Source organism: Chrysemys picta, chromosome 4 (genome assembly GCF_011386835.1).
Source record: "Chrysemys picta bellii isolate R12L10 chromosome 4, ASM1138683v2, whole genome shotgun sequence".
Lineage (NCBI taxonomy): Eukaryota > Metazoa > Chordata > Testudines > Emydidae > Chrysemys > Chrysemys picta.
Genome location: NC_088794.1, coordinates 18,729,931 through 18,755,160, shown reverse-complemented (window position 1 = coordinate 18,755,160; position 25,230 = coordinate 18,729,931). Strand labels below are relative to the sequence as shown.

General features: G+C 41.8%; 1 protein-coding gene across 10 annotated transcripts in view; it reads left to right on the top strand.

Annotated features, from left to right (window-relative positions):
- Positions 1 to 25,230, top strand: part of SRGAP2 (SLIT-ROBO Rho GTPase activating protein 2) — a 202,064-nt gene that overhangs the window by 97,452 nt on the left and 79,382 nt on the right. For 9 of the 10 annotated variants that reach the window (XM_065594599.1, XM_042848989.2, XM_005306441.4 and 6 more), the window contains one exon: positions 9,691 to 9,853. Coding sequence is in view for 7 of the 10 variants with exons in the window: in XM_005306441.4 (XP_005306498.2) it covers positions 9,691 to 9,853 (163 nt within the window). In the remaining 3 variants the exon portion in view is untranslated. Of the gene's footprint in view, positions 1 to 6,214; positions 6,626 to 9,690; positions 9,854 to 25,230 lie in introns of those variants that run through there. The other variant, XM_042848990.2, reaches the window with a different exon arrangement.

The window sequence follows — 25,230 nt, the reverse complement described above, 5'->3', positions numbered from 1 at the left end:
TGGCAGCCTTCAAGCTCAGCATTTGTAAACAACAGATGTTCCAAACTGGAATGTTTGGAAGGCGGGTTGGAAAGCAAGGATATATGTCAATGCTTGAAATTCTTTGAATTTACAACGAGCATGAGCAGTGTCGGGAAGGCTTTCTTAAGATATTTGTTTGAATCAGCAATTTACAGAGAAACATAATTTTAGGTCTTCAGAATCTTCAGAGGTTACTAATTTTAAGGGGGAGAGAATGCAGGTTTTTGGGTGGATTTGGTAAAATATTTTGATTAGATGAATACACTATTAGCGTTAAACCAAAATGGATTTTATTAAGTAATTTGATCATAGTGATATTTTGTCCTTTTAATTTTTTTCATTGGAAATTGAGAATCACATCTTTTTGATTTCTCATCCTGGTTGCATTGGCCTACTCAGTGATCTTGTCTACACCTGGAAAGTTAAGACACATCATTCTCCACCAGTGGAGACTTGTATAGACACAGGGAGTGTGCAGATTGTATTTTACCACTGTATCATCTGTCTTATTCTGTGTAGGGTTAGATGATGCAGTCATGGTTCAGGGTTCTCTGCCAATTGAAGTCACTAAGACACAGGATTTGGGGACTTCATCAGCAGAGTCAAGGAAAGGGTAGGGACGGTTTTGTGGCCTGCAGCATGCAGGGGGTCAGACCAGATGATCCTAATGGTCCCTTCTGACCTTAAAGTCTATGAGTCTATGAGGTTTGTCTAGACTAAATCTTCTATCATTGAAACCACCAGTGGAGCTGCACACGTGAAGAATTATGGAACTAAATTTTCCTGGTATAAATTCAGCTTTTGTCAGTTTCTAGCCCTGATAGGTCATTAAACTAGACTTCAAAATGTCATAATTCTAATGTCTACCTTGTTTCTCACCCCTGCCTTTGACATTGTGATTTTTACCAGCCACTATGCAGAAGTGTGAGTAATGCTGAATACCATGTAAACGAAGTTCTAAGGTCTGAAGGTGGTTGAGCATTAGTTTCTAGATCTCATGATTCAAAAGATAGTAGCTGTTACATTAATGTTGGAATTGATATGAGATGGGGAATTAGTAAGATCATAATCATGATGCTGTGACTTGAAAAATCTATCACTTACTAGGTCTATAAGCATGCTAAATATACACCTGGATACTGATTCCCGTATTCTAGTGGTGGGGGGGACGGACACAATTTCTAGCCTGAATTGTATACATCAGACTTTAAAACGGTCACTGATCCTTCAGTCCATCAGTACTATGGTTCTGGCACTGGTCCAAGATTACACCCAGTTATACTGGCCCATGGTCCAAAGTAACTTCCGTTCCTTGGAAATGTTTTGCCTTCAGCAGGCTCTATAGTTCCATGTGATATGCATGAAGAACTTGGTTCTTGTGTCGCCAGCCCCTTAGGTATAAAATATTATTATCCATCTCCATTCCCACAGAAAATGAAAGTCCCTTTTAATACTGAATACCAACTCAAATTAAAGGGAAGCTGTGAATGATTGGGATTTAATTTCTTTCCTTCTGTCTGTTTGCAAATGCTGTACAACTATGGAAATGGCGGAAGTTCCAAAACAAAGGCTTCCATGTAATTTTCTCTTGACTAACAGAGAAAAACCATTGGATGAGTAGAGTTCTACTGAATGATAGGTACTGGAGACAGAAAATTTTCCACTCAAGAAAAGACTTTTCCTTCAAGGAGGCATTCAAAAAGCCCGGTCTTAAGGGGGGAAATGTTCTTAGCAGCAATTTTAAAATGCTGTCAGTGCCTTGCCTGCATAGGAATCCTACTGTTGGCCAGGATTCAATGATTGTACCAGTATTAGCACTGGTGCAAAAGTTTAGGAAATCAAGTCTAGTGTAGACAAGGACTCAGTGGCTAATGAGGCCACATGATCTGTTAGTGAAGCCTATATTTAAGGCTATCTTTTTAAGGTAACATGTAAAATATGTTTGAAAAAAAATTGAGCCTGTTCTTTTTTTGCTTCTTATGATGTATAAAGTCCAAGACGCTGCTGTTTTTCAGCATTGTCCCTCTTGAGCCCCTATTTCTATCATGACAACAGAAAATTTGCTTGCTAATAAAGTTGAAGGGCAGTTGGAGAACTTCTGTACTCCCACAGGGTGAAATCCCAGAGCACTGTTCATTTAAATGCTAAATCTTTCAGAGGCTTACATTGATCACAAAGCTGTTCCCTGGTGCCACGTTCATTCTCCTCTGGGCTGTTGTTCCCTGACCTCACTCAGACATAGTCCTCTTGTTTAGCAACTCCTTTAAGAGAAGGCTGTTTTCTGCTCCAGGATTAGGCTGGGGTTCCTCGAAGCATCACCTCACTTCCTGAACAGCTCCTGTCCCTTGCTTGGGATTTCAGTAGAAGGAACAAATGGTCTGTTGGTCCACAATTTCCTTGGCCAGATGTCATGTGGACGGGCAATTTAATAACTTAAAAGGCCTTGGATTAGTCTTTAGTTCTGCTCTGGTGACAGACAAACTTTGAAGTGAAAGTTGCAGGATTTTACAAAGAGAGCACTCAAAAAAAAAATCCACGTGCCTTAAGAAACCATTACTTTGGTAGGTTTTTTAATCTGTGCACAACCTCCCATACCCTCATTTCTCCCCACAAATGCTGAGATCCAGTCCAGCTAAGACTCACCTAAACAAGCTCCGTAGATCTACCGTTGTCGTAGCACAGGCTTTAAACAAGAAGAGACAGGTTTGTTTCAAGCCCTGGATCTGACTTTAGAAAGAGTTTGAGTTTGGACTGAATCTGCATCCTCCATGTAGACACCTCTAAACTTTGGAGGAAGTTCAGATCCAAACTTTGCAGTTTGGGCTTAGGTCTATTTTAAATTAATTCAAACAGATCGCCCATTGAAGCAATGCTGTCAAACCTAGAGGAATGGCTGGGAGTTGATCCAACTTTTACACTTCCATCTCCTTCGTGGGTGACCTGAAATCAAAAACAGAATAAAATGTGCCAGCCCCTCTGAGAACTACAGTGAGCAAGAATAGCTGCAATTCTGCCCGTGGTTATGGCTAGAAATTGTATTTTTAACTTCCTGTCTTCAGGAACGGTTGTGTAGCTTTGCTGTATGATGTGAAAACTGCCACATTCTACCCCAGACACTGCTGCAGTTCAGAGGTGGCCGAAATAATTTGTGTATGTATATAGCTTTTATTATCAGGGAGCCCTTAAAAAAACACACACACACAAAAAAAACCAGCAAAACCAAAAACAAACAACCACCTCATCCCCTTCATTTATCCTTGCCTCTGCATTTTCCAGTGCAATCCTGTCTTTCCTGTCTGTCTCCTCTTGATTGTAATCTCTTCAGTGTAGAGATTGCCTTTACCTTTTTGTCTTTTACTAGTCCTGAGCACATTGTCGCTGTCAACCAAATAATGAACCTCATTTATTTGTAAATAGGTTGGAGTGAGAGGTAATAGACTTGTATAAATGCAAGATGGTATTACCTTAACGAGGTACTGAAAGGGTTAAGGAAGCCCACAGACAGAAATGAAAGGACTTAAAATAAAAAATTAAAAATCTATTGGAGCACTGTTATGTGGTGGCTATCGGAGGTTGAGATTAGGATGTGGCACTAACTGCACAGACTTTAAGGTGGCAATCCCAATTAGAATCGTGTGGTGTTGGAGATTTTTTCCTGCAAGACTGCCTTTCATGTGTGACCACATGCAGTGTGTCAACATGCTGTCTGGCGCCATTAGACACCAGCAGTTTTAGTCACCGAACTTTCATGGGCCCTTGGTATTTCTGCTATGCACCTTCTTAGAATAGCTTCGGGTGTTACGGTGCAGCAGTTTGGACAGCTGGGAATTGTCCATTTAACTTTTTAATCTCTTATGATGGCCAGAGTCTGCCTTGTTTTATTTGAAAAATAAAGCACATATGTCATGCTGCACTCTGGCCTCCTTCATAGATTCTTGTCTGCAGCTACATACTTTGTCAGCTCTCGCAAGCTAAGCAGTGTGAGACTGGGTTAGTACATGAATAGGAGACATTCAGAGAACAACCAGGTGCTAGTGATTCAATAAGTGACAGTTTTGTCTCTAAGCCTCCTTAGTTCTCCATGCTCATGGTTCCTAGAAATGCCATCTTTTAGATCAGTTGTAAAATCTAGCTACTGATGATTTATCCCTTTGTTCCAAACTGTTCAGTAGTTGGTAGGGCGGCCACTGTGGTAGGTGATGCATTGGAAAGCTGGGGAGATGGAGATGGGCAGGAACAGACATTTCTAGTGGGTGAGGACACAGATTGTGCAGGCTGGCTAGCAGGCTTCACACAGCGGTAGCTGTGCAGGCTGAGCAGGGAGAGTTGGCAGCCCTGAACTGGCCTATGTGAGAAGAGTGAAGAAGTGAACTGGAAAAGAAACAACAGATTCTCCTCAGGAATTGGAGACAGGGTTTCTAGTGGTTAGAGCAGGAAACTGCAAGTCATTAAAATGCGGGTTTTATTCCTGATGCTTCCATTAACTTAAGTGAGAAGTTTTCTCTCTCAGCCTTAGCTTCCCCATCTTTTAAAGGAGGATATCTAATCATGCTTTGAGATCTTTATCAGAAATGCACAAGATATATATACACAAAGTGTTGTTGTCACTTAACGGTGATCTTACAAATCCTTGCAATTAATTTGACTTCTAGTTTCTGTGTGTGAAGCTGTCATCGCAGCCTATTTCACAAGTTGTCTTATGGAATATGTGGCTTTTACAGCAAATTTTAACAGTAACTTTTCATTAGTCTGCTTGCGATCCTTTCTTTCATTGAGTTATGGGCTAGAGATAGTGTCTCTTGTCCCATGAAAGTTAAAAGTACGTTTTACCAGACCCAGGGCCACCCTTGGAGAAAGGGTTTAACTTAGTAAAATATGGCATTAATTTTTTCTCTTATGGTGAAAGCTTTTATCTGGGGTTGGAATGGGAAAGGGCAGGATGCAGAACTCCTCCTTGTGTGTCCTGGAAGTACAGGTGGCAACGTATGCATATATAGTCCATATTGGTGTGTGTATATATATGAGATGCAGAAATCCTCCTTTCATGGACAAGATTCTGTTTCTAATTAATTCATCAGTTTATTAACAAAGCAAACAATCATTAACCACACAACAAATGCAGATTTCAGGTTATCTAGGGCAGTACAGTAGGAAGTGCTTGATTTATATAGGTTAATATCTAGTAGTTGCAACTTTCTTCAGTCAGGACCGCCCAAGGTGGGGCAAGTGGGGCAATTTGCCCCAGGCCCCGCAGGGGCCTCCAGGAGAGTTTTTCGGGGGCCCTGGAGCGGGGTCCTTCACTCGCTCCGGGGGCCCCGGAAAACTCTCGCGGGGCCCGGGCCCCCAGAGCGTCATCCGCTCCTGGTCTTCGGTAGCAGGGGGTCCTTCAGCTCCAGGACCCGCCGCCGAAGTGCCCTGAAGACCCGCGTCGGGGGATCCTTCTGCCCCGGGACCCGCCGCCGAAGCCCCCAGGCCCCCTGAATCCTCTGGCCGGCCCTGTCTTCAGTACTGCATTGTGATAATTCTATCTGCTTTTGTCTGTCAGCAGTATATACAGTGTAGTACATAAACTACAAAGCCTAATATTCTCTCTCTCACCCTAGATGATTTTTTTTTTTTTAAATCAAAGCAGTAGGAGAAAATCACTAGCCTAGAATATCTCCAGCCCCCTTCCTTATACTCCAGACCTTGAAACAATCCAGATCACAAGCTTTAGTCATTTCCTGTGGTATGTTTTTAAGGGTAAGAAACAAACATCCAGATCAGCTGCTTTGAAACAAGTTTTAAACAGAAAAATAATCTACTTTGTATTGTAGATCCAACCTTTGCTACTGTGGGTAGCACAATGGAAGCCTACAGAGGCTTGTTTTAGTATTAATCATGTTTATTACAGTAGTGCTTAAGGACTGACTGGTATTGGAGCCCCATTATTCCAGGCACTGTACAAACAGAATAGTAGATTTTTCCTGATTTGACAAGCTTACAATCTAAATACACAGGGTAGGGGAATGGGTGTAACACACAAGGAATGTAAAAAATGCAATAGCAGCAAGTTATTTCCAGGTTTGTAGGGTTTTTGTTCGGTTTGGAGTTGTTTTTTGTGTGTGTGGGTAAACTAAATGGAGAGTGAGGGGGTCAGGGCAGCAGGGCAGGGGAGGAGAGGATAAAAGGGGCAGTTGTGGAGTGAAACTGAAGCGAAGAATCGGAGGGAGGTGGAAGGAGAGGAGTGGAGCAAACAGGCCATCCGCACAGGCTAGAGAAAGTCCAAATCAAAACTGTAGCAAGTTCTCAATGTCCAAAGGTCCCTGCTTTGGCTGCTTTTGCTCCCACTGGCTAGAGTCTCTGACTGGCTTCTTTTTGCACATCTTAGGAATATCGGCGAGAAATCTGTTTGCCATGGGGAGGTTGCTATCCATCTAATGAAGGATATGCATGGTGTTTGTGGGGACTGCATCTTAGTCTTGCAGAGGGATGGAGTCTGATCTAATTTTACTTCAGTTACTGCTTGACAACTCTTACATCTCTGGTGTAAAGCCAAAGCTCATCTTGATCTAATAGAAATCACTTTACTGGGATCTCCATATGCACATGCTTAACAGATCAGGTATGTCTATCAAATATTTATATTCAGAAAAATTGCTGCTGTTTTTTGCAGGCGAATGCACTTTGAGTATTGAATAAAAGGTAACCAAATATCCATGTATCTGTCCTCTATCTATTTTGCTGGATATGTAACTGGTGTGTTAATTTTTCTATAACCACAATCTCCCATATGTTTTTTACCATTCCTCAATGATTTGGCTATTTTTCTTTTTCCAATGAGAGGTTTCCAGTAGCTGAATAGCTACTAGCAGATGACAGAAGAACTGTTCATTTCCTTTTATGTGACTATTTCCACTAGGAACCCTGAGGAGGATTACCAACAATCAGTACCCAACAATTTGATATGTAGTAGTAATTTTAATTTTTTGTGAATGTTTAATCTTGCTTTAAAACATGAATGCATTACTCCATTATAAACCCCTATTAAATGATGCACATGTCACTCCCCCACTCTCCCCCTCCCCCAAATTCAGATTTTGTTCAAAGGCCCGGGTGAGGATGGTGTAGCTGTTTCTGTGTTAAAGAAACTGTGGAGTGTGAAATCTGAAGGCTTTTCTTCTCAATCAGAACAGACCCTGTAGTGCCGCTTGATCACACAAGAAGGGTAAATTGACAAATGCATTCCAAACCACGCTGCTGTACTTTTAGAACAGCCTGTCAGTGAACCAGTGAGATCAGCTCTTTTGCCAAACTTTTCTGTGATCTTGAACACACAAAGTCCTATCAAATGCCTTTCTAGTTTTCTGCCTAAAGATCAGTTGGTTTAATTTTGACACGTTGGTAAGAAAAACTTCATATGGATTTTTCATCTTTGTTTTAGTAGAGATGAGCTTTTCAGACAATTTTGCAGCTGTTTGACACATTCTTGCCATAGCCTGGCTTTTTAGAATATTTTAAATTTTGTCTCTTCCAAGAATTACGTAACACAGGAAAAAAGAACATGTGTAAACAAATGATAAACAGATATAAGGGAAATTAAGTATTCCAGCCAAGCTAACAGGTCTAGTCTCCACCAACCCAAAACAGTGCTGCAGAATCCCTCAGGTACTGTAGAAAATTACTGCTTAGGTCTTGGCTTGATTTCTGAAATGTTTCTTAAAACCTTATTCTTGAATTAGGCGGCTTGTCACTTCTATCGTCTCTGCAGTGAGGGATGTTGTCCTCCTTATTTTGTTAAGTTGGCACTAAAAATTAGTCTTTTTTCATAACCTCATTCTTTATTGAACGGGGGAGGAGGGGGTCAGCCATAGAACATGGAAAAAGAAAATAGAAAATTCCAAGATGGGATCATGCACCTCCCTGATAAATTTTAGAGGTGTGGTTACTCTATTGGTCACTGTAGGTTTAAATGCAATGGAAGTATGTATAAAAGTATCTCAGAAATGCATATAGTGGCTGTACCTTCTCTCTCCCACTGGGTTGTTATTGATTGGAAATAAATCAAACAAAAAACCAACATCCCTAAAGTAATTCTTTATGAAATGACACATGTAGTAAAACAATCTTTAAAGGCAGATGCCATACTGAATCTTTGCTTAAGTATAAGTATTTGCACTGTGGATAAAGTTAGCCTTTTAGGCTATTTATCCACTTTTCAAGAAAACAGCCAAGTGACTTTTTTAAACCACATTCTCCCCTGACTTATGTCCACATGCAACCACACTGATTTCATTGTGTGTAAGTTAGGGTAGTTATCTGACTGTTGATAAAGCCTTGGTTGCACTTTAAGTTAATATCTTTTAAAATATGTATAAATATTGAATTTATACTACAAACCATTTCATTTACCAAAATAAAAAGTCACACAATAATATAGTGTTAAAATAAAGCTGATTACCACATCCAAATTCTCATGGGGAGAGATGGGTTAAGAAAATGTTTCAGGGTTTTTGGGGGTCTTGGTATTTCATTGTATTGGCTTAGAGTAGATCCTCAAGTTCAGACATGTTAGGGAGAAAGAGGGAGGAGGAGTGTAACTTTGCTGAAGATTCAGCTACAAAAAGTGTGTGTGGGGGGGGAATGCTTGAAATGCATTTCCTCATGCTGAAATTGAACAATATCGGATCTCCTCTCTAGTTTGTAGTTACAGAAATTGAAGTGGGCTGTAGGACAGAGCAAACACTTGTGTGAGGGTTAAGAGGGAGATGATCAAAGAAGCAGCATCTGCTATATCTCAGAATCACTGTAAACCAGGCATAACAACATGTTCTGCTCTCTGCTTCTGGAAATAAAGATTCAGTCAGAACATTATTTGTCCAGGTGTGGGCAATGACCTGGGAGGTGCTGAATTCTTTGTTGAATTAGGGTAAGGTAAGCAATAATCATTTACTGTTCTGTGCAACCAGCTTGGCTTTGTTACAGTACTATGAGAGGCTTCAGACTTCCTGAATACAGAATCGGTCCAGTACACTTTTTATTTAAATGAAATTTTACTAGTGCAAAAGCTTCATTATATTTGGTGGATTTTTTTCTCTATGTTCATGCTAGGGACAGACCTCTGCTAGTTTACTAACACTTGAAACGTTATTGTTGCTGCTAGGGTTCTTATACAGGTCACCTGCCCATCATGGACAGAGCACTTACTCGTTTTGGAGTGAGAAGCATGTTATAACTGTGTAAGGGCTACTGAAGAGGAACACACCTGTTGAATGTGTCTAAGAAAACTATCTCTATCCATGTTTGACAGAGGAAATGTTGCTAGAATCTGGCTGCTGGCTACCAGCAGCTTTATTTAAACTTTGTGCAGTGGGTAGCATTATTCTGGTGCCAGTGTGGATGGTGCCTAAATGATTGGATATTTGAAATCTGCTTACACTGTAGACAAGAAACAAGTCTATGGATAAAGCTTGCACAGTCCCTCAGTCTGTAGCGCTCTCTCTCCCTGTCATGGGTATCAGAGTTCCCCCACACCTTTTAGAAGACATGATTCTCAGGAGCTACATATGGTATGTTAGAGTAGCTACACTTCTGGTGTGGAACTATAGAATGTGTGTTCAAGTGAATGATTTAGCCTGCTTGACCTAAAGTCCTGTCCCCCACAGTGTTTCCATTTTGCATTCCCTGCAGGAAGGATCAGAATGTCCTGTCTCCAGTCAACTGTTGGAATCTCCTCTTAAACCAGGTGAAGCGAGAGAGCAGGGACCACACGACTCTGAGTGACATCTACCTAAACAATATCATCCCTCGGTTTGTCCAAGTCAGCGAAGACTCTGGGCGACTCTTCAAGAAGGTAATGGCATGCTGCAGCAACCACCTTTTCTTTGACCCTGTAGAAAACAAAATTGTAGGTGTCTTTTCTGCTGTGACTCGCTGACTAGTTGGTTTGCTATCCTGTCTGCAGCTTGCAAATTTGTTTTCATCATACACAACTTTACTCAGACTTCCTGTGATTGTCGTGGCTTGAGGATTCTCCTAAAAGGAATCCGTCAGTTCTTTAGTTTAGTCTGGTGATTGGTATCAATACAAGGGTAACTGAGTGCCGTTTAGTGCCTTGTGATATGCAGAAGGTCAAACTAGATCAGGGGTTCTCAAACTGGGGGTTGGGACCCCTCCGGGGATTGCGAGGTTATTTAATTGGGAGGTAGCGAGCTGTCAGCCCCCACTCCAGACCCCAGTTTGCATCCAGCATTTATAATGGTGTTTAAATATATTAAAAAATGTTTTTAATTTTATAAGGGGCGGGGGTCACACTCAGAGGCTTGCTATGTGAAAGGAGTCACCAGTACAAAAGTTTGAGAATCACTGGACTAGATGATCTGCTGGTCTCTTCTGACCTTATACTTTATGGGCTTGTCTACACAGTCGGTTAGTATGTAACAAGTCAAGATGTGAATCTGCAGCACACCAGTTTGCTGAGCACAAAATCTCCACGTGCACAGAGCTACAGGGCAATGAAAGCCTTAGCGTGTGGCCTGAGGCTCTGACTAAGGTTCATAGATCCAAAATAGGGCCCGACTCTCCTTTTTACCTACTTAAAACACACATATGAAAAATTACATATACTTTGTTTTAAAACTACTGTTTCCAATCTCTTAACTTCAATAACTAGAATAAGCTGCCAACACTCATGTATTACAGCCTTCCAATAACAAATCTGTGTCTGCAATGGAGAGATTGCTGTTAAACCTATTTTGGGTTTCCATCTTGCCAAATGATGAAGCAAACCATTTTGAAAATTAGATACCTAACTGTCCTTTTGAAAACCAGAGGAAAAAACCAGTGTCATTTTTTAGGAATGACTTCTCTCAAGAGCACTTGGAAATAGGTTTGGACAGTGGGAGTGAGTGGCTTGAATGTTAAGAATTTATAGTTGTCCAGTTGATGAAACATGATGTGGAAGATTTGGAAAAACACCTTTAAACAATAATGAATTGGTCTCTTTTGAGATTTCTTGATGGTTGCACCATCTGTCTGGTTAACTTACTAAAACCAGTGCAGGTTTAAAGTGTTTTCTGTCTCATGGGTGTGTCTTGATTCTTAAGAGAGTTCTTTCCATTCTAACAAAATTACATAGGCACTCATCCTGTGCAGTCACACTACATGTGGGGATACAGATGAGGACAGTTTTGACAATATTTCCTGGCTGACTTTCAATATTTCCTGGCTGTCTTTTTGCTTTCTGTGGTCCTAATTGGTCTTATGCTAAAATCAGTGACACAAGTTGTGTGTATGTGACTTTAAAATGTAAATCTGTTTAGGTGAAATCTTGACAGTAATTGGGGCCTTCATCAGCTTTTCACTGTGATCTTGACAACTGCTTGAAATGTCTTAAGAGAATGTGTTCTGTCACTCTATGAGCATCCATATGTGCTTTTTAACCAGTTTAGAGACTCCATGCAGTGTAGCAAGGTTTAGACTACTATAAAATGCACAGCATTTTGCTATTGTACATAAAATGTTATCCCCAAAAATTCACATGAAGGGGCAGGGTAATCTTTCATTCTCATGATCAGAAGCAGTGTTGGGTGCTGTATTATGGAAGCTTTTTAGGTAGGGTGGCAGCTGATTTGTGCTGGAATCGAAATGGTAGCAAGCGTTGTGCTCCTTTTGAGTCTGTCTGTTTGCTGAGCATTACTGCTATTGCAGCAATATGTAGGAGAATGTAATCTGATGCAGAAAATTTAAGAATATGAATGACCTACTTCAGGGTTATGTTTTCTTGGACTTTAAGGTTTGTGTTCCTCAGGTGCCTCCTAAGTAGAGGGGGAATCATTGTTTTTCAAGTAATGTCACAGCGAGACCTTTTTTTGACCTTTTAAAACTTTTTGGTAATTAAATTACAGTTGATTAGATACTTACATGGGATTATTGAATGCCAGTTCCGCTAATCCTTCCAGAGGATAAGGATTCAGTCCTCTTCGGGTTTAACAGGAGTTCTGCAGGAACAGAGTGGCTGAGGAAGTCCCAGGGCCGCTGATAAACTCTCTTGTTTATCTAGAAACTGACATTTTCAGTTTCAGCCCTCTCCTCCCCTATACAAACATGTTCTTATCCTGTTCTGTTTTAGTTTGATCAGTGGGATTTGATTTTTATTTTTTGTATGTGTATAAAAATAAAAAATCTTGGCTTGTTTCTCAGACTGAGTAGAAGCTTCTCAGTCTTGTGAAGACGGGAGCCCCTCCATGTCAGAAACTCAAATAGTTTGGATTAAGTAACTAGATCCCAGGCTTACCAAGTTGGCTTAATACCAGGGCAGGTGTTTGACAGAACCTCTTGTGTTTATGCTCTGTTGCTAGAAAGGAAACTTGCATCCCAGCCCTATCCAGGGAACCTCACTCCTGAGCAAAATGGCAAATCTTAAATGGAAAAGATTTGACTGAACTCAGAACCACTGGGTATTGCACTCTTCATTGGAGCAGTTCAGCTTCTTGAGCCACAATCAATCTGTCAAGTGTGAACTAGCACAACTGCTGATAAAAGCTGGAAATAGAAGTACTCAAGCAGACTTGTTAAGTGGGCTGTAGAATCTCTTCTCTGCTCAGCAGTTAAATGCAGAGTCATGGAGTTCAGCTGCACTCTCATGGGTTTTAAGATACTACATTTTGTATAACTAATAATAGTTAGCATGTATATAATGCAGTATGTGTTCCAAGAACTGCACACACAACTAATTAACCTTCAGAACAAACCTGTTCAGTAGGCAAAGCAAGTAATAGTAAGCCCTTTTGACAGGTGAGGAAACAGAGAAATGGCTGAAGTGTCTTATGCAGAGTCACACAGCAAGTTACTGTCAGAGCCAGGAGGCTTTCTTTATTCTCAGCCACGTGGTCCATTCTTCTAGATCATGCTCTCAGTAGTTTCTAGGCCTTTGGAGGGGACAGAAAGGTACTGAGTGCATTTATGGTTCTAATCCATTTTTAGGTGGGATGCTGTCTGAAACCCTACGTAGTTGCATGTTCTGTATATAGATGGATATAAAGGTGTTCTTGAAAGTGACGCTCGATCCTCTGCTGTGATTACTGGGCTCTTTGGTGATGTGCCTATCTTCCAGAATTGTGCATTAACTGAATGGAGGCTCGTTATTAGCTAATGTCCCCCATCCATCGAAAGGGAATCCTAGAAGAGTAGGACTGGAAGCAAGGAAGGAAGGAAGGGACCTTGAGCGATCGTGTAGTTCAGCTCCTTGTGCCACAGCAGGATCAAATAAACCAAGACCAGCACTGACTGGTTTGTCTACCTGTTCTTAAGTCTCCAATGACAGGGATTCCACAGCCTTCCTTGGAAGCTTATGCCAGTGTTTAACTACACACTATTCTAATAGTTAGTTTTTTCCCCCCCTCGAATCTAACCTAAATCTCTCTTACTACAGATTAAGCCAATTAGTACTTGTCCTACCTTCAGTGGATATGGTGAATAATTGATCATCATCTTCTCTTTAACAGCCCTTAACATATTTGAAGACGGTTATCAGGTGTCTCTCTTCCCACTCCTTGCCCCAGTTTTTTATCAAGACTAACCATGCCCAGTTGTTTAACCTTTTCTCATGAGTCAGGGTTTCTAAACCCTGTATCACTTTTGTTGCTCTTCTCTCAGCTCCCTCCAGTTTGTCCACGTCCTTCCTGATGTGTGGTACCCAGAACTGATCACAGTACTCCAGCTGAGGCTTCACCCGCGCTGGGTAGAGCAGGACAACTACCGCCCATCTCTTACATACCACACTCCTGTTAATATACTCCAGAGTATTAGCCTTTTTTGCAGCTGCCTCACATCTGTTTTGCAAGGGCTGTTTGCTTTCTCCACCCAGGAGAAAGATGTCTTCGGAACTACGTCTGTGCAAGGTTGCCAGCACCTGCAGCCTTGCTTATGTCCATGAAATCTTTTCAGCTGGACAAAGATGCTTTCCTATAGGAGAAGCGATTATTCTTCTCTTGAAGTAAGAAATAATTTAGAAATGCTGCAGATGGAGTTAGTCCTCCCCATCTATGAAGTGTGTGTGTATGTGTGTGTGTGTGTGTGTGTGTGTGAGCTATACCAAATTTGTAAACTTCATTTTGTGCACTCACATCTTGCTGCTCTTTGTGGACATATTGTGATGTTGTCTCCTCTGTATCTTTAGCATGTGAAAACATGAATTTTTACATGTTTCCTCCAGGAAAAGCACGTGGAAGATACCCATTTTTCTTGGTTCTTTTGAAAGAGAGAATTCATTTAATAGTAGCAAATGTTTGGCCTATGGCTAGCTGTGGAGAGATTTATGCTCAGGAATGATCCAGTGGGTTGTAACTCCTGCAGTGGAATGTAGAGAGGGCTGTGATATGGGTTGTCCTAATCTGTTTAAGATGGAGGTAATGGAATTTGGAGCCATGACACTACAATAAGGGTTTAGATCAGAATTTGGGGGACCGTCTGATTTAGGGCTTTATAACTTATAGCCAGCACTTAGGGTTGTACCCAGAAATAAACAGGCATAGAACAAGTACAGCCTGCTGTGGTAATCTAGCCTTAAGGCTACAAAGGCCTGGATGGCTGTGGTAAGGTCCATGGTAGAGAAACAGTCGCAACAGCTGGCCCAACCATAGAAGAAAAAAAGTCATACTATCACAGCTGTTGTCTGTGAACCCTGAAGCAGCAATGGATCACATATGGAAGGATCCAGTCTTGCTGTGGAATAGAGCAACTGTGACATTTTTGGAAATGTGGATTTTGTCTCCAGCTGCTGGAAGTAGGTGTTATAACCCTTTGGCAAAAAATCTACAAGCTGAGACACATCCTACTGTTGCCCTCAAAGACCCCTCTGTTACAAAAGGAAGGTGTTACAAGAAGGGTGCAGCATTGCTAGCTGTCAAATCCTGTAACAAACCCCGTTGACTACTCTGTCCCCATATCTACTTTAGCGACACCATCAGAGGACCCAACCACACCACCAGGGGCTCATTCACCTGCACATCTACTAATGTGATATATGCCACCATGTGCCAGCAATGTCCCTCTGCCATGTATATTGGCCAAACCGGACAGTCTCTAGATAAAAGAATAAATGGACAGAAATCTGATATCAGGAATGGTAACATACAAAAGCCAGTAGGAGAACACTTCAATCTCCTTGGACATTCTATAACAGATTTAAAAGTAGCCATCCTTCAACAACAAAAACTTCAAAAACACACTTCAAAGAGAAACTGCAGAGCTACGATTCATTTGCAAATTTAACACCATTAATATGGGCTTGAATAGGGACTGAGAGTGGCTGGCTCACTACAAAAGCAATTTTCCCTCTCTTGGTATTGACACCTCCTCATCAATTACTAGGGTGACCAGATGTCCTGATTTTATAGGGATGGACAGTCCCTATATTTGGGGCTTTGCTTTATATAGGTGCCTATTACCCCCCACACCCTGTCCTGATTTGTCTCACTTGCTGTCTGGTCACCCTATCAGTTATTGAGAGTGGACCACATCCACCCTGACTGAATTGGCCTTGTTAACACTGGTTCTCCACTTGTAAAGTAACTCCCTTCTCCATGTGTCAGTATATTTATGCCTGCATCTGTAATTTTCACTCCATACATCTGAATTGTTGTTTTTAACCACAAAAGTTTATGCCCAAATAAAACTGTTAGTCTTTAAGGTACCACCGGACTCCTTGTTGTTTTTGTGGATACAGACTAACACGGCTACCCCCGATACTAAACACGGGCATGTTTTTCTTTAATATCAATTAATTTCTGAAATCCCAGTAGTGAGTATACTTGAGTTGCATGTAGCTTTTCAGACGGCTGCTGTTTTTAGCCTGCAGTGTTGGGCATTGCTGTGCCCTAGGAGGACTGCGTGGTCTGGCTCTAGCTAATTAAGTTTTTCTCTCCATATCTTACAATGAAGAGATCCCTTTTCAGGGTTGTGATATGATGTGAAGGGCCTTATTTGTTGGAGAACTAGATGGAAAGTTGCCAACCACTTCAAAGGTATCTCTGCTGATAAGGGGAGTCAGATTTACTGCCAAAGCCAACATTCGAGTGGTGTCAGACACTCAATGTATTGCTATGGTTTCTCACTGGCTGCCAGTCCTGTTTGCTGTTGCACTGAGGTTTCCCCATAGAATGTTTAAACACGGAGTACCAGGGTGTCGCATCTGTGTGCAGTGAGGGTGGTCTTGGACACTTGGATGCAACCAGCAAAAAGCAAGGGAAGCAAAAGATTTAAAAACCAAAGGAAGCAAAATTTCTCTTGTTTTGAGAAAAGGTTGTAAAATCTAAGCACTTCTAGAGGAAGAGCTGGCCAGATATACTCTGCACAAGTCGCTCCAGTGCCGCCTCTTTTGGGCAGCTAGCTTGAAAGTGCTCCAGGTTTCCATACTCAGCCTCCACACTTGCAGCCCAGCCAATCCGATGATGGAGACTACTCAGTGATACTTGGGCTTCTCCTCCATAAGGCATGTGACCTGGGAGAGTGAAGAGCAGAAAGAATAAGGGAAAGACTGGGCTAATAGCCAGGTGTAGGGAGTTTGTGAAAGTCCCAGCTTGGGTGGAGAGTAGCAAGGAAGACTTAAAAAGCCTGGTGGAAAAGGCTCATTGAGGATTCCGGTGTTGAACTGACAGGTTGATGAAATGGAGAGGGAAGGGAAACCCAAAGAAGAGACTGAATTTTTTTTTTTTTAAATGGACAGGAAAACAAACTTGGTTGGTGTGTGTGTGTGTGTGTGAGAGAGAGAGAGAGCTCTGTGTAGCATGAAAGCTTCTCTCTCACCTAAAAAAGTTGGTTCAATAAGATATTTCCTCAACCACTTTGTCTCTAATATCCTGGGAGCGACACAGCTACAACTACACTGCATACATGAAAACAAAAGTAGCTCAGCAAATTCAGATTTTTCAGGGGCTCTTAATTTCCTGCAGTAAGGAAATCAATAAGGGCCAGATCCACAGCTGGTGTAACATTGACTTCAATGGAGCGATGCCAACTTAAAAAAGCTGAGGGTCTGTCTTTTTAAATGTGTAATGCATTGAGTGGTTTAACCATACAATTTTATGTCCACATGGTGCATTTTGGTCCTCTGCTATAGATTTTGGAGAGATTCACTGAACATTACACTGCTTCAGTGCCCTTTTTATCTTAAGGCGTCTCTGCATGGTCCTGCTGTGCGGACTGCTGGGTGTGAGTTGCGGCATGCACTGAAGTGTTGTGCTGTAACTTCCCCAGGTAGGCCCTGCTAGTGTGAACTAAAAGGTACCTAGGGGAAGGGGTAGCTCAGATGGGGAAGGGATAGCTCAGTGGTTTGAGCATTGGCCTGCTAAACCCAGGGTTGTGAGTTCAATCCTTGAGGGGGCCACCTAGGGATCTGGGGCAAAATCAGTACTTGGTCCTGCTAGTAAAGGCAGGAGGCTGGACTTGATGACCTTTCAAGGTCCCTTCCAGCTCTAGGAGATAGGATATCTCCATTAATTTATATTTATTTTTATTTATAGTGTTAACTTAGTCCCATTTTAAACAAGCCTATGATAAGGTGGACTCAGTATCCTTTATTTGGCACTAGCAGGGTCTACACAGGGCAGTTGAAGTGCAGCACATTAGAGTGCTCTGCAACTCAAACACTGTAGTCCACACTATGGGGCTGTGTGGATAAGCCCTTTGTTTCATGTTATAGCAGAGGAGACCACAAGCTGAAAAATGCAGCCAGAGACTATTTTGTGTTGATGGAAAATTATGTTGTAAATACCCTGAAGCCATTATTCATATAATGTAGTCCCAGGGACTTCAATAGGAATCTGACCCCCTTGACTTTATTGGAACTACTTGCATGAGTAAGGGTGGTAGCATCCATCTCAAAGCTGTATATGCAGTTTTTATAAGAAAAATAACAGGATCTGTAAGAGAATAGCTGACCATTCTCTGTGAATAAACCAAACCAAGTGGAAATTCTAGATCCTATCTGGCCATAATAGCAACAAATTGGTGCCTCTAGGGAGCGAGTTAAATTGTTTCTATTCTTCCCATAATTAATGATGTAGCCCTGTGTTCAGAAACCATAGGGCTCAGATACGAGTCTCAGTGCAAGCCTGCATTTCCATTCTGATCTTCTCACTGCCTGTCTTGGGAGAATGTATGGCTTTGATGTTAGGTTCCATTCTTGTGCAGACTCCTTTTGATTCTCTCTCTCTTTGTAGGAGGCACTCCTTTGATTACTCCATACTTATCCTTGTTGAGCATGGCCTTTAAAAAAAATTTTTTTACGCTCTCTTCCATTTGATTTGGTTCTCTTCCCCCGCCCCATTCTCTTTATCCCCTAGCTGACCCTTTGGTTTTTACATGGACCCTTGATTTCTCTGCATGGTGTAAGCTTTATATTTCTGGTATGGTTATCAGATTCTCCACCCATTGATGACTCTCTCTAGTGGGGTCCCTTGATATTATTTATACATGCACTTTTGAGAAGAAGCCTTTTCCGTTTGGTCTCTGTAATCCCTAGTTCTCTGCTCCTTGTTTGATGTCTTCCCTCGAAGCAAACTGATCTCTTGTGTTTAAGGAAAAACCCTTTTTTATAGAATACAGAAATCTTCGTTTTTATCCAGTCCCTGGACATTTTTCTCTAGTACATCCAGCTGACTGGCTTTCTGTAACAAAAACATCAAGTTATTGAGTGTTTGTTTGTGTAGCTGTTTCTTGGTGCCATAACTTGCTTCACACTCAAGTGGGTGATCGGGTAAGTTATCAGCAGAGGTGGAAGCAAAATGTTAAAGAAGTGTTGGGAATGTATCTCAGTGAGGAAGGAAAGTTAATCTAGTCAGCTGCCTGCTTCGGCACCCTCTTCCTTCGCTGGAGGCTTGCAGGATACAATCTCTGCCTCTTCCCATGACCTTATTTCCTGATGCTCATGTAGAGGCCAAATTACCCTTTTAAAATAATACACCAGTATTTTACAGTAAAAGCACAAAACACGACATCAGTGCAGCCCTTTCCACTGCATCACACTCGAGCAACCTGTCTTCACTTTCAAGGTTCTTCACAGCCTATCCCCAGTGTAACTATCATCTCTCATATGTGATCGAGATGTCGACTCCCACCTCTGATCCACTGATGATACCATCCTTCATTGCCCTCTTGTTTTAACTTTTCAAACAAGCACTTACGTGCTTTCTCCTGTGCTGCCCCTCACACTTGGAAGAAGCTCCTCGTAAACATCTGCAAAGCTACATCATTCTTCTCCTCCAATTATTTCCTTAACTCATTTGCCATGATGCCTAGAAAAAATATAACAATTGGGCTACTAGCGTACTGAGACCACTGCCTATCATTCTGACCAACATTCTCTTAGTTTCTTATGCTTCCCTGCCTGCATCCACCTGTTGTCTCTGGTCTTACGTGTAGATTGTAAGATCTTTGGGGTGGGTACCATCTTCTTGTTCTGTTTGTATAGCACTTCCACAATGAGATCCTGAACAATGACTGGGGGTTCCTATGTACTGCAGTACAAATAATTTAAACTGTAGTCTCTTGTATTATTATTCTAGTTTGACACCACCTAGCAATAATTCTGCCTGAAGGATTCTCTGGACCGTTCTCTAGAGAGAACATTTTCAGAACTTGTGTTCTGTACTCTTGTGTTGGTCTGTTCCTTTATCCAGCATTGCTTTTGAGAGACCACACTTCTGCTATGATTTTACTTTTAAGTTGACTTCCATTCTTGTTGGAAAAGTTTTCATAGCAGACAATGGCCCTATCAATGAGTGCTTCAGCTGCATCCCACACCATTATGCAGGAAGCCAATTGGAGAGGCACACAGGATTTAACTATCCCCATCCTTGTGTGGTTTAAATCTCTTTCAACAGGGCTTATACCAAGATACCAGTAGCAATCCGGCCCCAATTATAGACTGTTAGATGTCCCAGCTTCCTGCAAATCTTGTTTCAGGAGTATGGGATTCCTTGTCTGACGTTCAGTCCAGTTGCATGCCCATATTCAAGAGGCCAAAGGAAGAAGTGTATGAAACACTAGTGTGTGGAAAAACACAGCCTGATAAGTGAGTCTTGGACTCACTTTCCCTGTAGTGCTTGAGTGATTTGATCACGAAAGGGGCTCTGTCCATGTGGTGCATTGTATTTGATGTGAAATGACAGTCAACAATGACAACTGGTCAGAATTATGGTAGTCTATGAAGCAATACTACACCATTCATTTTCTTAAAAGGGCACTTTCCCAAGACCTGACAGACATTAAAATTGTGCTGTTGCTAATATCTTATGGGAGCCACTGGAAAACAAATAAATTAAATAAGAAATCAAGCAAATTTTAAAAATATTTATTAAGATTAATATCAAAGCCATCAGATCCTTCTGAAGCTAGGTCTCGCACCCTTCAATCCAACTTTTATTTATTTATTTTTATTTTTATTTTTATTTTTATTTTTATTTTTATTTATATATATATATATATATATATATATATATATATATATATATATATATATATATATATATATATATATATATATATATATATATAGTGAAACTGTCACTAAAGTGTGCGTGGTGGGAAATACATCCATTATATGTACACTACTACACTTCCACATTTTGCCACAGAATCACCTTCTGCCTTAGGGCTGGTCTACACTGGGGGAGGGATCGATCTAAGATACACAACTTTAGCTACGAGAATAGCGTAGCTGAAGTCAACGTATCTTAGATTGATTTCCCTCGCATCCTCACGGCGCGGGATCGATGGCTGCAGCTCCCCCGTCGACTCTGCTTCCGCCTCTCGCTCTGGTGCAGTTCCGGAGTCGACGGGGAGCGCGTTTGGAGATCGATTTATCATGTCTAGATGAGACACGATAAATCGATCCCCGATAGATCGATTACTACCCGCTGATCCGGCGGGTAGTGAAGATGTATCCTTATACTCTTTCATGTTACTTCTGTTAGTAATGATGCTGTTGAGTGGAACAGGCAGGAAAATAAATCATATTGCTTTCTGTTACCATAAATACACTTGTAGTGTAATATCCATGTTTGTCAAATGAGAGAAAACAAAAACTGTAGAGGAAAAATCTTACTGTCCTAATAGTAATAGTTCATACCCATGAGAGTAATTTCTGATGAAGCAGTGTGTGATTATTGAATTGTTTAACCCTGTCCCCATATTTCCAAGGGCATAGTTCTGTTATGAAATGACATCAATTCTGAACAGTCCTTTATCTCTCATTAGTGGAGTTAAATATCTCCTTCCCCTGTCCCCCCGTCCCCCCCGCAAGTTTCCTACCCCAGTTATTTTTCTTAAAAGAAACTGCATTGAAGGAGAGGCACTGATGGAAATTATTTGTGTGTGTTGGCATTATCAAAGTTAGCAGTACATCTCCACTCCTGGGCAAAAGATGAAAATGTTTTTTCTAAACCGTGATCACTGACATGCTGTTCATGCTCCATACCAAGTAAAATGTAACGACGTGGTCCGAGTCCATTGCCCCGAGTGAAGCACTGCAGAGCTCAAGGCTATAGTTAAAATATTTCTGTTAGCTCTGTTTCAGGCTGCAAATGCCATTCCTGTCTGTGGCATGGGCAGTGAATGTGCTGCAGTCGGCCCTTTTCAGTGTGTGCAAAATGAGTCTATTACTGTGACATTTTTTCTCTTTCCCTGTATTCATATGTGAAGCCTGTGTTGTCCCTTATTATAGCAATATGCCTCTCTTTATCTAGCCTTTTGAACATCCGCTTGGATTCAGGTCAGCTAGAGACTGGCTGACAGCATCTCTTAGCTCCAGGTCAGTCATCCAGCTGTGATGCCTCTAGTCAGCCACGTCAAGAGAGATTGCTCATAGCAGTTTGAGAAAGGACATTGAGGAGAGTAGGTAGGCCAGAGCTATCATATGCTGCAAGGAGATTGCATAAGCAGGATTACAGGACATTATTTCCAATATTTCACAGGACTTCACAGGCTGCTGGTGGGGCTTGCCACCGTCTGAAACCTTTTTCGCATCTCACTCACTTGATAGGTGACTCTGTGTAACTGGCTTCACAATAAGAGCAAGTGCTCTCAGCCATGAAATTGTTTGATTTATTGGGGGCTGGGAATCCGAAGCCTGAGACTTGATAGCCCACTGCTGAAGACAGCAAAAAAGGAGCAAATAGGAGCTATTTGGAAACCAAATTTATGATCCAAAGAGTGTAAGTGGCAATGTTATGATATGGCATTGCTGCAACCTATTACGGTTGTAAATGGCTTTTTCACAGCCCAGTGTTTTCGCCAAGTAGGATAAATACCTCCTTGCTAACATAACAGTCAAATGAAGAATGTATCAATTACTAGTGCAGCAGGTTGGGAGACCCCTACGTAGGTAAAGGACCCTATGTAGGTAAAGAATGAACTATTGCATGAGTGATGCAATTATATTGGACCATTGTGAAGTTGTATACCATTAGTTTGGTTATCCCCATCATGTGGGGCATATATTTTATCAAGTACACCTCTACCCCGATATAACGTGACCCGATATAATACGAATTTGAATACAACACGATAAAGCAGTGCTCTGGGGGGACAGAGCTGCGCACTCCGGCAGATCAAAGCAAGTTCGATATAACGCGGTTTCACCTATAACACGGTAAGATTTCTTTGGCTCCAGAGGACAGCGTTATATCGGGGTAGAGGGAGGTGTAGCCTGATGTCCTAGATTTTCTTTTGTCTCTAAACCAGGGAGAATACTAATGCAATAGCAGGAAAAAACCTTAGAAGATCTTGTTTTACAGGGACATGTGATAAGTAAACAGACCATACATAAAAATGGTGAAGAATGGAGTTATATAAAACATGCACAGGAATAGTCTCTTAGATCACATGCATGCAGCATTTCCTAAGAATTGACCTGTCAGAAACAGACCCCTAAACGACAAGTGACAAAATAGCCTAGGCTCTAACTTGACCAGTATAATGTGTTACAGGCAGTGAGTAAAGCTTTCAAAAGTGCCTAAGTCACCTAGGCACTTCTGAAAAATTTTACCCAGCGTGCTTTGTCTGCATTAGACTTTTTAAATAGTGTTAGCTAACATCCCACCTTCACATCTTAGTCTAGACAAGGTCTTGAGAGTCCAAGAATAAAAAAACATTGCTATTAGACTTCTAGAGCTTTAATAACTAAGGCTACGTTTATGTCATGGAGGTCATGGATCCCACGGAATCGGTGACTTCTAGAGACCTCCATGACCTTCTTTGCTTCAGCACCTGGGGCTGCGGGACTCTGGAGCTGGCAGTGAGTGGGGCCCGGGCAGAGTTCCAGCAACGGGGGCCCCCTGCAAGTTTCCAGCGACAGGTGACCGACTCCTGAGGGGCCCTCCTCAGGGTTCTAGTGATGTGCGACCTCCCACGGTGGAAGGGGGAGGGGGACACCTTGGACGAGCGGCTGGGGGATGCCCCGTTTTCTCTTAGGGGAAATTTGGTCACCCTGCAACTTCTAGCTGCCGCGGACGAAGTGGGAACCCCACAGCTCCTAGCCATCACAGTGGCGGGGGAAATCATGGAGCTGCAGCAGCAAAAGTCTCACACAGATCACTGATTCTGTGAATTTTTGTTTATTGCCCGTGACCTGTTGACAGCATTCTTCAACTCTTATTTACCACCACCCAAAATATTTTGACGGTCAGGTTGTAATGTTCAGTGGAATACAGAACAGCCAAGTAAGCATGCCATAGATCCCCAAAATGTCTGGATTAAATTAGATGGGGGCTGGGAGATGGAACAAAGAGAGCGTTGAAACTGGTGCAGCATTCTGAGAATTAATGTTCCAGTTAAGTGTGGCAGCGACCTACAGGTCTGCCCATGGTTCAGACGCAGCCCCTTGTAACAAAAGGTTGCGTGTATGCACGTGTGTGTGTGTGAGTGCGCACTTGTGACAGCTCTCTTGACTGACTTGTCCTGGGATGAAAAGGATGTTTGAGATGGGCAGCTTGAAAGGAAAATGCCAATGTTGCGAGTCAAGAATGCTGACGAGAGTCGCTCTTCTAATTTTGCTGAAATTTTTTTTCTGGTGGGTGCTGGTCATCATTTCCCTAATACAAAGAGTGTGGGGGTGGCTTTTTTGTGCCCAGTCCCTTTTTCCTTCACATCCTCTCAGCAATGCATATCTTTGCAGCAATACAGCTGAACCCATTGTGCTTGGCACCCCTTCTTTCCTCTTCCCCAGCCCCCGAGAGTTCAGTGTACTTTTCATATAATGCCCTTTTCCAGGAAGAATGTAAATGCAATTCACTGAACTAGGTGACCTCCCAGGTCAAGAAGACAGAACTCATTATTTCTTGAACGTTGAAAAAACACAATCTACCTGAAATGTCACTAAGCTAATTAGAGGGTGACGCATGCACTTTAGTTGAAGCTATTATTATAGTTGGGCCTAAATAACCTAATGAATTTCTAAGTTCTGATTAAATTTTAGTTTGGTTACAACTTCAGGCTTTTAAAACGGCAAACACAGATTTAACTTGAAACCTTTCCCTCCCATCCCCATCTCCTATACTGTAGTCATAAATATATTTGACCCCTGCACATCTGACTTTCTCTTTTCTTTGAGGTGTACATATGGATTTTCAGCATGATGGCTCTGATGATCATAAGGCTGCTGCACAACGGGATATCATATTAGAAATTCTCTTATGCTTTGCTTTCTACTGCAAGCATTGCTTTCTCCTTGGCTAATTTGATGTTAAAGTCCTTCCTTCAGAGCTGTCTTGCTTTTTTTTTCCCATCATGAAAGTAAATGTTCATTGATCAGAAATGGCAACAGCATCACCTCATAACCTGTGAACTCAAACACCCAAGGCTGAAGGCATGCCTGTTTCCTATTTGGGCTCAATACTGGGGTAACTGGGAGAAATTCTATGGCTAGTGTTAGACAGGAGGGTCAGACTAGATGATTTTATGGTCTCTTCTGGCCTTCAGATCTGTGAATTGTATTCTTGACTGTCTATTTTGGGCCACCAAGATGCAGCTCAGGTGCATTATTGTTGGGCTCCTGGCATGACTTCACTGTTGTTCAGGTAAACATTTCCTCTGTTGGTTACAAGAGATTTGTTTCTGCCCACTCTGCTAATATTCAGCATCACAGATACATTCTCTCCACAATGAGCTCTATGCTTAAATCTGTGCACAGGTATATTCCCTACACTTTGCACCATATAGAAGTACTGTACA